This window comes from Triticum urartu, chromosome 6 (assembly GCF_003073215.2).
Source record: "Triticum urartu cultivar G1812 chromosome 6, Tu2.1, whole genome shotgun sequence".
NCBI classification, from domain to species: Eukaryota; Viridiplantae; Streptophyta; class Magnoliopsida; order Poales; family Poaceae; genus Triticum; species Triticum urartu.
Window position 1 is genome coordinate 546,901,322 of NC_053027.1, and position 13,411 is coordinate 546,914,732.

General features: G+C 50.9%; 2 protein-coding genes across 3 annotated transcripts; one reads left to right on the plus strand and one right to left on the minus strand.

Moving 5' to 3' along the window:
* Positions 1-5,932: 5,932 nt before the first annotated feature.
* Positions 5,933-7,833, plus strand: LOC125515157. The gene is made up of 2 exons (XM_048680599.1): positions 5,933-6,954; positions 7,305-7,833. The coding sequence occupies exons 1-2, from the start codon at positions 6,358-6,360 to the stop codon at positions 7,365-7,367; spliced, it is 660 nt and encodes a 219-aa protein (XP_048536556.1). The 5' UTR covers positions 5,933-6,357; the 3' UTR covers positions 7,368-7,833.
* On the minus strand, positions 7,725-11,690 carry LOC125515156 (alpha/beta hydrolase domain-containing protein 17C-like). Of its 2 annotated transcripts, XM_048680598.1 has the most exons (6): positions 11,139-11,685; positions 9,967-10,003; positions 8,985-9,221; positions 8,840-8,887; positions 8,210-8,407; positions 7,725-8,094 (listed from the first exon to the last, which is right to left on the minus strand). In XM_048680598.1, exons 1-6 carry the CDS (start codon positions 11,432-11,434, stop codon positions 8,080-8,082), a joined length of 831 nt encoding a protein of 276 aa, XP_048536555.1. In that variant the 5' UTR covers positions 11,435-11,685; the 3' UTR covers positions 7,725-8,079. The 2 variants fall into 2 exon arrangements, with proteins under 2 accessions (XP_048536555.1, XP_048536554.1); XM_048680597.1 differs by having other exon boundaries at positions 7,725-8,407; positions 11,139-11,690.
* Positions 11,691-13,411: the final 1,721 nt, after the last annotated feature.

The following is a 13,411-nucleotide window of genomic DNA, read 5'->3' on the forward strand; positions in this document are numbered from 1 at the left end:
AGTGCGGCGGCGGCGAGCAGTTCGGGTGTGGTCGGGGTCGGAGTCGACGGCTGCCGTCGGCATAGATGCCACGTCAGCGATCCGCGTGAAACACCCCCAATGGCCGCAGCTATGCCGACGGCTTAGCCGTAGGCATAGTTATATTTTTAATTTTTTTAATGTTTTTAATAGTTTATATTTTTTCTTCTTTATGTTTTTCTATTTCATATAATTTTTTGATGTTTTTTATAGTTATATTTTTCATTTTTCATGTTTTTATGTATTATTATTTCATATGGATTTTTAATGTTTTTTAACGCCGCTCGGCCCTCTCCTCTCCCGGAACCACATAGAGGGGAGGGGAGGGGAGGCGCCGAACTCGAGCAGCTTCGTCCGCCGAGGCCGTGGCCTGGTCGCGGGTCTGGGAGCGCATGGCCTCCGCCTCGCATGCTCGATCTGGAGCTTACTAGGTCAGGTGACTGAAGGGGGAGGGGGTCGTCGATGGGGGGGTGGGGGTGGGGGCGGCGGATGATCCAAGTCCGTCGGAGAAAGATGCTTCACGCGGGGACTCCTGGGAGCAACATCCGGGCCAAACCACAGCTACATCCCCTCCGTGTAGACCCGACGCGTCCGTTCCCCCCTCCAAGGGCAATCCAAGTATTTAATAATATTCACGCCGCATCGTTACCGCAGAACGTCTACTACCGTGTCATCGCCGTCCGTGAGGGGGGGCCACGCCCCAGAGACGCGTGCCGCCTGTTCGGACATGCCACCACACCACCCCGCATGTATGAGGGCCTGGTGCGACGCTCCGGTGGCATTGCTACCCCCCCAGGGCCCCCGTCCCGCCTAACCCTGTAGTGTTTGACCACGGGATCTAGCCCTTTGACTTTGCACGGACGGGCTTTGACCAGCGGACCTCCCCACCGATTGTGTTAGGTCAGCCCATAGGAACACTTTGGAGCAACAACCGGGCCAGACCCACAGCAAGATCCCCTCCGTGTAGACCCAACGCGTCCGTTTCCCCCCTCCAGGTGCCGGCGGCGGCGCCGTCCATGAGGGGGGGCACATCACGGACACGCGTGCCGGGCGTTTGCAACCGCCACAACACTTCCAAACTTGTGAGAGGCCGCCTGCGCAAGATTTGACGGCATGCTAGCCCCCGGAGGCCGCCGGCCACAGCCGTAGACGCGCGAAGGGCAATCCGCGTAGAGGGAATTTTTCAGATACTTGTCCATCACCAAAAATTATGAAAAAAATACCATCGTTCCTATAGAACATGTACCCACGTCGTGCAAAAAAACTCATGATTTTATCGCGCTCCGAGTATTTAATAATATTCACGCCGCATCGTTACCGCAGAACGTCTACTACCGTGTCATCACCGTCCGTGAGGGGGGCGCGCCCCGGAGACGTGTGCCGCCTCTTCGGACATGCCACCACACCACCCCGCATGTATGAGGGCCCGGTGCGACGCTCCGGTGGCATTGCTACCCCCCCCCCCCTAGGGCCCCCGTCCCGTCTAACCCTGTAGCATTTGACCACGGGATCTAACCCTTTGACTTTGCACGGACGGCCTTTAACCAGCGAACCTCCCCACCTGGTTGTGTTAGGTCAGCCCATAGGAACACTTTGGAGCAACAACCAGGCCAGACCCACAACAAGATCCCCTCTGTGTAGACCCGACGCGTCCGTTTCCCCCCTCCAGGTGCCGGCGGCGGCGCCGTCCGTGAGGAGGCACACCCCGGACACGCGTGCCGGGCATTTGCAACCGCCACAACACTTCCAGACTTGTTAGAGGCCGCCTATGCAAGATTTGGCGGCATGCTAGCCCCCGGAGGCCGCCGGCCACAGCCATAGATGCGCGAAGGGCAATCCGCGTAGAGGGAATTTTTCGGATACTTCTCCATCACCAAAAATTATGAAAAAATACCATCGTTCCTATAGCACATGTGCCCACGTCGTGCAAAAAACTCATGATTTTATCGCGCTCCGAGTATTTAATAATATTCACGCCGCATCGTTACCGCAGAACGTCTACTACCGTGTCATCGCCGTCCGTGAGGGGGGGCACGCCCCGGAGACGCGTGCCGCCTCTTCGGACATGCCACCACACCACCCCGCATGTATGAGGGCCCGGTGCGACGCTCCGATGGCATTGCTACCCTCAGGGCCCCCGTCCCGCCTAACCCTGTAGCGTTTAACCACGGGATCTAGCCCTTTGACTTTGCACGGACGGGCTTTGACCAGCGGACCTCCCCACCCGGTTGTGTTAGGTCAGCCCATAGGAACACTTTGGAGCAACAACCGGGCCAGACCCACAACAAGATCCCCTCTGTGTAGACCCGACGCGTCCGTTTCCCTCCTCCAGGTGCCGGCGGCGGCGTCGTCCATGAAGGGGGGGCACACCCCGGACACGCGTGCCACCTCTTTGAACATGCCACAACACCACCCCGCATGTATGAGGGGCCGGTGCGACGCTCCGGTGGCATTGCTACCCCCAGGGCCCCCGTCCCGCCTAACCCTGGAGCTGTTGACCACAAGATCTAGCCCTTTAACTTTCCACGGACCGGCTTTAAACAGTGGACCTCTCCACCCGGCTGTGTCAGGTCAGCCCAGAGGGACACCTGGGAGCAACATTCAGGGCCAAACCGACAACTACATCCCCTCCGTGTAGACCCTATGCGTCCGTTTCCCCCTTCAGGTGCCGGCGGCGGCGCCATCCGTTAGGGGGACCACGCCCCGGAGATGTGTGCCGCCTCTTCGGACATGCTACAACACCACCCGGTTGTGGTAGGTCATCCCATAGAAACACTTCGGAGATGCGTCCCCTCCGTATAGACCCGATGCGGCTGTTTCCGCCCTCCAGATGCCGGCGGCGGCGCTGTCCGTGAGGGGGGCACACCGCGGCGCTGCCCTCCAGATGTTTCGGCATAGCTCTTTTTGATTTTAATAAAACATAATGTCCTATATTCAAAAGAACATGACGGCACATTATTAATGTGCTCGAAAAAAAATACAAACTATATATATATATTCATAATCTATGAAAAAAATACAAACTACACATATATTCATATAATACATAAAAAAGCATAAAAACATATGTAAAAAAAGCATAAAAACATATGTAAAAAAAGCATGAAAACATATGTAAAAAAAGCATAAAAACATATGTAAAAAAACACATGTAAAAAAATAACTATGCCGTCGGCATACATACAACAGGGTTTAGGCGGGCGACGTGGCACGGATCAATGACGTGGCGCCTATGCCGACGGCTGCCGTCGGCATATCTGCGCCGCGGATCAGTGACGTGGCGTGCTGAGGTATGCCGACGGCCGCCCGTCCCGACCGTCGGCATAGCTTTGACGCCGTTAGCCGCTGGTCACGGGCGGGGTCGCCGGGCCCACATGTATGCCTACGACTGACTTATGCCGACGGCAGCTGTCGGCGTTTGTTAAACTATATCGACAGCTGATCTGTGCCAACGGTTGCCGTCGGTGTAGGTAGGGGTAGCCCGACGGCAAGGGTAAGCCGACGGCCAGGACTAGGCTGTCGGCATAGATCCAAGTAGGCCGACGGCTGCCGTCCGCATAGTTTTGGCCGTCGGCGTAGAGCCGTTTTCTGGTAGTGGTGCCTGAGAACGCGCCGTCGGGAGTCGCAGCGGGTCTCACTGGCCGTCTCTCGCTGGTGTGGCGTCTGAGGGTGCCACTGTGTTTTACGGTACACACCAGAGTGCCACTCTGGACGAACGGTGTCGTGTGTCGTCTTGGAAGAACTACGTCGTGGCTGTTGATGCGTGCTCAACGAGGTCACCGCCGGGTTGATGTTGCCGTGCGCCGGAGCGACGTAGTGACCGTAGTTGTTGCCTTCGGTCCGTGGGTTGGTCTTGTTCCCAATATATGCATGCGGAAAACATCACATAGTAATTGATTAGCATATTTGTTTAATCAAAACGAGAGCAAACGAACGAGACATGCATTCGAGGATGGTCAGTCGTTGCTTCCTCACAGAACGAATAAAACTACGGCAATTAGTAATCCCTGGTTGCATGCATGCCCGACGTTCTGTCGCAGCCAGCCTTGCAGCCGTCCGCAGCCTGCCGTCGCGCCGTGCACTACGCCCAGTCGTCTCCGCCGCCAGCACGCGGAAAGGCCGGCCGGGGTGCCGCTGTGGTGGAGTTCCCGTCGTTGCATGTTCCTTCGATTTTGCAACGCATCCAGACGGAGCTCCCATGTAAGCATTGGGGTCAATTGACCCTAAAGAAATTAGGTAATCCTTCATTAGTCCTTCAGTAGTTTAGTATTAATTACTGTTCATTTAGACAAGATGACCCCGCTGTCATAGACATGACCCCATCAAACATTTTTTCTAGCTTCGTCCACGATCTCCACCATACAAAGCCTCCGCCACGAGCGCTAGATGGAACCGCCGCATCCAGTGGCGCCACCAACGCATCCGTGGAGGCCCCTGTCTTTCCTTCTCTTGATGCGAGTTGCTCTCACGGTAGAGTCCAAGTGCTGATGATGTGTTAGAGTAAAACGAGATTGAAAGCGAAAGGACAATCAGTCCTGGTTTCCATTGACTCTCAAGTATATATACATTTAAAAGAGGTGGGAAGAAGAGGTATCTATAGAAAGAGAGAAGGGACATGACTATTCAGGGTTGGGCACACCCGTTTACTAATGATTATTCATTAATTAGCATGTACTAATTAATCTACTAATTAATTCCTAACAATTTACAAAAAGATTACGCTAGACATGGTGGTTTCTATCAAAAAAGTGTAAAGTCACGTTTTCTGATAACCTAGCTCTTAGGAGGTGTTTGTTTCCAGGGACTTTTTTGTGTAGGGACTAGAAAAGTCCCTCTTAGAGATTTTTTTATCAAACGGGAAGGACTTTTTAGGGACTAAACTAGGCATTTTGGACTAAATGAACAAGACTCTCAAGGAGAGTCTTTTTTGGGACTTTTCCAACAATGCCCCTCCATGCATTCAATGGCCCGCCACCTCATGGTGTTGTTTGATTGTTATTTTTCTATATACTAGGGGCAACATGGTCATTTAATAACCTCTAGAAAGGGACTGGGGACTTTTTAGGTGGTGTTTGGTTCTCTAGTCCTAGGACTTTTTCTAGTCCCAACTAAAAAGTCTCTAGTCCCTAAAAAAGTCCCTCCCTGTTTGTTTCCATAGACTAAAAAGTCCCTAGTCCTTTCCTAGAGGTTATTAAATGACCATGTTGCCTCTAGTATATAGAAAAATAACAATCAAACAACACTATGGGGTGGCAGGCCAATAGGTGCATGAAAGGGCATTGTTGGAGAAGTCCCAAAAAGATCCCTAGCTTAGTCCCTAAAAAGTCCCACCCGTTTGGTAAAAAAGTCTCTAAGAGGGACTTTTTCTAGTCCCTACACAAAAAAGTCCCTGGAAACAAACACCCCTTAGTCTCTGAAAACAGGGAGGGACTTTTTAGGAACTAGAGACTTTTTAGTTGGGACTAGAAAAAGTCCTAGGACTTATGAACCAAACATGGCCTTAATGTGATGGTTTCTTGCAATTTACTCCAGAATAACCCGTTCTTTTTCGATGGATTATATATTTACAATACTAAAGCCTGTTGTGCAGGATCTATTTTTTCAATGATGGTTTCCGTGTTAAAAAGGGGGAGTACCTTAGAACTCATCTAGATGAGACGTAATTTGATCTTATTCACCTGAAAAATAAGAATGGATACAACCCACTTCAGCACACACGCATCTTATAGCATCACATCCAATGACTATAAAAGGTGAATGAGACCAAATTAAATCTCATCTAAATGAGTTCTAGCAAAACTGTTAAAAAAAGGGAGAAATGCAGCCGAAGAGAAGCCTGTCTTCCACCCACGAAACCAGAAAACAGCAGCCATCACATCACAATCACTTGCGTGCAAATGCCACCAAACCAAACTTGGGAGCCCATGCAAGGAAGGCACAAGGAAGCTTAGGAGCCCATGCCACCCAAGCCGGCACGGCGGCGGGTGAGTCGATCGGCGGCCGTGAGTGGAACACACCGGCCGACTACGCTACACCCTACACGCATAGGGCCTCGCTCGCAAGTCACTTGTCCGAACCAGCCACAAGCAATGCCTGTCTTACTCCGATCACGAAGCAACTCCGCCATAGTAGACTAGCAGTAGCACTCTACCGGCCCGGAAAGAAAGAAGAGGATTACCGGCGAAATCTTCCTTCCTTTCTCTTACTTCCCGGCCTGGCTCACTCCACCCGCTGCCACCTTAAAGAAACCAACCGATGCAGATTATCCATCCAGCAAGCACCGATCCGTCCGTCTAAAACCCCTGATCCAAAGACAAAAAAGATACTATCGGAGTAACCATGGGGCTGTGCGCGTCGATGCTGCGACGGAGGGCCAAGCAGCGGCACCCGGAGCCGAGGCGCGGCACGCCGACGGCGCTGTTCGTCGTCAGGGGCGAGGGCGACCGCCGGCCGGAGGCGCTCGTGCTCCGGGTGCAGGACTCCGGCCGACCGCAGCTCCAGAAACCACCTGCTAATGTGGCACCCAGAAGGCAGGAGAGATGCAGCCGGCAGCAAGCCGCGGACGCGCCGGACAGGACGGTCCGTGCTCAGGCTCAGCCTCCTCGGTTGGGTAGTGCCAGTACCAGAAGCACCGCCGGGATCGAGCCGGGTGCGCCGCTGTCCACGCGCAAGACGGCGACGGCCGGCCGAGGGGACCCGGTGATGCAGGGGCGGTACGGGACGCCGTCGATGGCACCACCGACGACAACGGCCTCGCCGCTGATAGTGCCCGGGACGCCGGCGTCGGCGGCGATGACGCCGGGGCGGCCGGTGTGGCAGAGGAGGATACTGATGGGGATGCGGTGCGAGCTGCCGCGGTTCAGCGGCCTCCTGCTCTACGACGAGCACGGCCGGCCGATGCACATCGCCACCCCGGGCCGAAGGAACCACCGCCAGGTATGCAGAGTACTCCCTCCGTCCGCGAATAAATGTACTTCTAGCTTTTGTCTTAAATCAAAATTTTAAAACTTTGACCAACTTCATAAAAATAAGTAGCAACATTTATGGCCTTAAATTAGCATCCCTAGATCCGTTTTGAATTATACTTTCATAATATATAAATTTGATGTCATATATATTACTACTTTTTTGTATATAGTTGATCAAAATTTTAAAACTTTGACTTAGAATAAAAGCTAGAAGTACACTTATTTGCGGACGGAGGGAGTAGGCTTGCAATATATGGTTGCTTCTGAACAATACAGAGTTCAGATTGATGTACTCCGTTTTGACCTGTTTTTCTCCAGGGGAAGAAGAAGACTGCCACTGCCAGGACACCTTCCACGACAACTCTCAGGGACCTCCTATAGTTAGTTTGTTTGTTGCGACCAGTTGACAGAGGCTGAAGGAATACTCTGCTGTAAAACAGCAAACACAAGTCATGTGAATATGTGATACTTATATGAAATGGATTCGCTGTTCATAGAAGACATTTGTTTTACTGACCAAGCTTCTCATGTGACATGGTTAATTATGCCATGTCACATTGTCCTAGACCAAGAATTGGTCGTGCTGTTATTCTAGAAAAAAATAAAGAATTGGTCGTGAAGGCAGGTTAAGGTTAAGTTTAAGCCCCTGCCTCCTCCTGTTTGGCTCTGCTATGAACTGAGCACAGCAACCCAGACAAGAAGCAGAATGAAACTGAAACTATGAAGCAGACACCTAAATGCCACTGCCTGACAGCACACAATGCACTTTGCAATCAATTAGGAGTGATGGACACTTCTTTGCACATCAACTAATACACAGGCTGAATAAAAAAGAAAAAGGAGAGAGCCCCAACTGAACACTACCCAACAACAACAGGCTATATATGATTTCCCGCATGCTTCCTCCACTAGGCTTCTGTTTCTCTTCAGTCATCTCCAGCACATTCCAGCCATGGAGCCTGTCTAATCCCGAACCCCGACCGGACCGGCGATAAGCGACGACGCCGTTGCACTTCCCCCCACCCCCACGGTGTCATGTCATCGGAGCCCGACGGGGAGACCACCGCCGCGACTGGCTTCTTCCGTTCCTCCATCAGATCATCAGTGTCTATACGCGAGCAACGACACAGTTAGCGAGAGATGACATGGTCAAGGATCATCGATCACTTCCCAAATCTCAAGCACTTGTTGTGTTTCACTTCGCCCATGCTCGACGGCGGTACCTGCGGCGCCTTTGTCGCTCGCTCCTTCGCCAGCTTCTCCATCGCGTTCACGAACTTCCGCAGGTGCCGGATGTACTCGGGGTACGTCTCCAGGTTGCAGTGGCCACCACCTTTGACCCACAGCGGCTCGTACTTCTCCTTCGCTAGCTCCCATAGGCGCTTGCCGTGCGAGAAGTCAACGATGTCGTCCGCCGTGCCCTGAAATGTGATTCAGCAAAGTCCAGATCAAGCAAAGATCCAGCTGGAAGTGACCATAAAGCATATCATAATCTTGAGTCTTGGCACAAAGATAATGAAACCACAAACATTTTGAACTCCAGCTAATTAGACGTTTAAATACAATATTTAAGTCTGCATTCGGAGCAGGCTTCCTAGGGGACACCAATAAACGCAGACTGTCCATATGCATCAGGAGTCCAGGACACCACCACCAAGTTCTTGTGGTGGCAACTATCATATGTTTTTTTTAATCTATTTTTGTAGTTTCAAAGGCTGAGAAGATAAGCTTCCTTTATGGGAAGGAACAAAATCATAGGAGTTCCATCAGAACACACGAATCAATGAGATAGACTTGCTATGAGAAAAAGATGACTGGACATCAATGCAAAAGGTAAGTGAGTCCCTACTCACATGTATAACCAGCACTGGACATTCGACCTGCTTTATTTTGTCGATGTTCTGCAATCGTTGGCAGTAAGGTGATGATTAGAAGAATAAACGACCGGCATTTCAGAACCAAAGTGAAAAGGCGTATAACCCAGACTTCCAGACTTACCTTGAAGATATCAAACCAAAGTGTCACTTTCACTGGATACAAAACGCGTATGCCTGACAGAATACCGCTGTGAAGGACGACCCCTCTTAGTTTCTCCAAACGTGAGGCCAAGTGCAACGTCGGTCCGCTTCCAACTGATTGCCCATACAGGATCAGATCCTCTTGCCCTATCCCATACTCCTTTTTCAAACAGTCGTAGACAGCCTCTATGTCGTAGTACGTGTTATACTCCGATGGCTGCCGAAGCGGAAAACAAGATCGAAAAAAGGAGCGTAGTTAGGTTATGTATTCCACACAAGGAAAAATGTACCACTCAGCTACCTAATATATATAAGTGCATACACATGAACATGTCTACTATCATTTATTCTGCTATAACAACAATTGTCTCCCATGTAAGTGTACAACAGTTCACAAAATCTATGTATTGCATATGGGAACAAGCACACATGCTAGTTCATTATTTGATTGGCCAAAGGAAGGTTTTGAGTAGGGACCGATAACCGATAAGTGTTGGGGCTGTTGGTCCCTTACTTTAGCAACTTTGTCAAAAGGATGACAACCAGAACAAAGGTAACATCATGGACTAGAATAGCAGAAAGCGAGTATGACTTTTGGGGTGTTTGTAGTGCATATGAATGAAAAAGCATGACCAACCATTTGCCGATGTCCTTTTATAGATGAGGCCAACAAAGATGGGAGTGGCTAATAATTATTATTTGCTTTTAAGAAAGGGTGCCCACACACCTATCGAAGAACACAAAGCTGATTATGAGAAAAGGATAGGGAGCAATGCAATCCAATAGTTGTCAGTAATTGATGAAAATGTGGCACTATCATATACAGGGGACATCATGATCACAAAATTTGAGAGTTTATGTAGGAATGGGACGTGACAAAAAAAGACAGCTTAACTGCAGATTTAAGCAACAGGAGAACCGCGTTCGAGTTCTTATAATTACTTGGGGATTCAGATTCTTACTTTTCCTGTAGAGGCCCCATATCCTGAATAGTCATAGCTGCACAAGAAAACCAAGTAAACAGATTTAGTAGATTCGTCGGAGTAAAATCCCATCAGCAAGATCCACCAGGCAAGAAATCTGCAGTCCTATCAGATTCAGGTAGAAACTACTTTTCAATTGGTGTAAAATACTCAAAAGTCTCAAAAGTCAAGCAGTAGACAGTAGACATCAACAAGATCCAGCAGGCAAGAAATCTCACAAATATGAGATGTGACAATATCCCATAGAAAACGCAAATTTGAAGATCTATTGGATTGCCCACCAAAGGGAACGTGCAGGTTGTCATCTGCAGTGCAACCACCACAAGGAAACAACCGTATACTGCAATACTCAGCACTCTCATATCTTCGATCCCTTATAACACACAACACCAAATGGCCTTACAATGCATCTATGCCACATGCACGGTGACGTCTGAACGCTCATAGTCATTGGTGAATCGATGGCCACTAACTGACTGACAATGCTGAAAGCAACATCAGCAGAAGAGCACACATGGGAGCAATCGTTAGCATCAGCATCACAGCAGAACCTGATGATATGGTACAGACTGGTATTACAATAATTGAAGCCGTTGAAAAACCTGGGATCTTCTCCCCGGATTAATTAACCTCAGACCTGGTACTATAATCAAAGGTAGGCGACTGGCTGTTTGTTTCTACCCCGGAACTGTGACTAGGATAGGATATGGTTGGAGCAGATTATCTCCACGAAGAAGCAAAACCCAAATTGTGTCTGAATCAAACTTAAAAAAATTAAAAATGGAAGCAGGCTATTCAGCAGAGAGTTATCCAGCGGATCTTCTCCGGGTCAATCAAAAAATTCCAAACGCCACCTAATTCATTATTTATTCACGGTTGGCTGACTAGCAGACGACAAAGATGAAGCTCCGATTAAATCCTCCTCGAACCGAATCAGCATGCGCTGGAGCCAGAAAACAACTCCGGATACGGAATATTACGAGGAATACGACCACCAACAGCCTGCCAAATCCAATCGGAAGTGCAGAAGATGAACCTGAATATCGATTGCGCAGGTCGCAGGTGAATGCGGGAGCATGACGCGGCCGTGTGAGGGAAACTAGAGGCTACGGAGGCGGGGAGGGGAGAGGGAGGGGTGGGGGCGGGCTGACCACATGATGTTGACGCGGAGGTGGGAGCGGAGCTCCATGAAGAGGCCGAGCATCTGGCCGAGGTCGGCGGCGTTGCCGTGGGAGTAGAGCAGCGTGAGGCGCGCGGTGGGGTAGCGCCAGAAGGCGGCGACGACGCGCGTCCCGGCCCTGGTGGGCAGCGCGTGCACGTCGACGTTGGCGTCGGGCAGCACCCCCGTCATCCGCAGCCCGCCCTCCTCCGCCGCCACCTCGTACGTCGCCGGCTCCGGCGGGAAGAAGGCCAGCCGCGCCGCCACCGACGACGTCACGTTCCCCATCCCCTCCTCCGCCTCCGCCCTCCGGGAACGGCTGGCTGGCTATTCCTGGTGGGGGCCCTCCGAATTCCGCAACGTGAGAGCCGGCCAGCTAGCGCCGCGCCCCTCCGCTTATGAGGGAGGCGCCCCGCTCCTTTTGGCCGGGCCTCCTCGCTCTGCTTTCGGTCTGGTTTGGTTTGGTTGTGTGGCGTGTCGACGGAGGAGGATGGATGGGAAGGTTGGGTTCTACTAGCCCACTTCCGTTCCTCCTTCTCTTGGACGGGCGCGTGTAAATGCGGGGAGAAATGCGGGTGGGAGACAGCGAGAGATCCTACTCCCCGGCCTGTACGGGAGTCGACGTATACAGAGTATGCTAGAAATACCCTCTCCTTTTTTGCTAATTGGAGGAAATACCATGTGTTTCAATGACTGATTTTTTGTGATGGATGTAATTGACTGATTGTCTGAACGCTCATAGTCATTGGCAAGACGACTTCTCGAACAAGTCTACAACAATGTTTGTCCGACTCTGATGAGGGAGGGACAATGACGATGGCGCTCTTTCGGCTCACTCCAGTGCTTGTGGTCGTCGCTAGGTGGTGTACGAACCCACAAAAGACTTTTGATGTCCTTTGTGCTATCTTGACAGTTGATGGATAGATCGAAAGTTTTTCTAAAGAAAAAACAGAACGTCAAACATTGGTTTGAAAATTCAAAAAAAAAACATTGGTTTGATCTCTGGTGCTTGAAGTACCACTACCATGACCATCCACCAACTGGGTGTTTCTCAAATGTGTGTGTATGCGCATTTTCTAAGGTAAAAAAGATGGTTGTTTCTCAAACGTGTGTGTGTATTTTCTAAGGTATAAAAAAGAAGAAGAAAGGAAACAACCATATAGGTCAACTGCATTTTCTCTTCTGAACAAGCTACTGACAAGGTACCGTAACGAACATGCTAGGCACATTCCACCCAAGAATGAGTTAGCCGTGAGTGTGTTATAGGGCAACTCCAATGCACGACCCCAAATCATTCGGTTGTGTCCGTTTAAGGATAAACTGATGCAAAATGCGACCCAATGTGTGGGAGCAAACGGACAAACGTTTGTTTTTCGTTCGCTTTTGACCCATTTCCGGCCCAACTATCGGCCATGTTTGCGTCGAAACGGACATGCGTTGACGGGCGCGACGCGTGCTCGTGTCCTCCCCTGGCCCGCCCGTCAGGGAACACAGGCGCCCCTTTTCTCCCCCAGCCGCCCCCACCCCCTCCCCCTCGACCCCTCCCCCGCCATTGTCGTGGCCGCCATTTTCTCGGCCAGCCCCTGCCCGGCGCACCCCCTTCCTCCTCCTGCCGCCCACCCCTACCCTTACCCCTCTGACGTTTGTCTCGGCCGCGTCGTTGTCCTGTCGGGCCGTCGGATTTGAGCGCATCTGGCCGCCTCATTTGTGCGGATCTGGCCACCGGTGGGCTGTGCCTAGCCAAGGATTGGTCGGGCACCGGACCGCACAGCCCCCGCAACATCTCTGCGTCGCATGCAGGCATGTACTCCACCTCTAGCCGCTCGGATCTACCCCGCCTTAACGGCGCTGTCAAACATACGCCCGGCCGTCGTCCGAGGTCGGCGCTGGCCCAGCGGGTACTCAGCTCACCTTTTCCGCTCATAAAGTGCGACGACTACGAGCGGCAGGTCATTCGACGCGTTTCTACCATGCCGAAACATTCAGGGTGGTGTTCATCAAGTGCAAAAAAGATAAGGTATATGCTTGTTTTTCTTCGGTTGTGTTTCCGGATTCGGCGTAATTTCAATAGCTCTTGGCTCACACGCAAAATTGTGTGTAGGATGGATGCAAATTCTGGTATTGAGAAGAAGAATACATCGACCTATTGATTGGGCGAAATATGATAGATGCTCATGCACTTCTTGTTAGAATAGAGGCTAGAGATGAGATTTGATGGGAAGCAACGTCTACTTCTTTAGAATCAAAGAAAAAGAAATATACAAG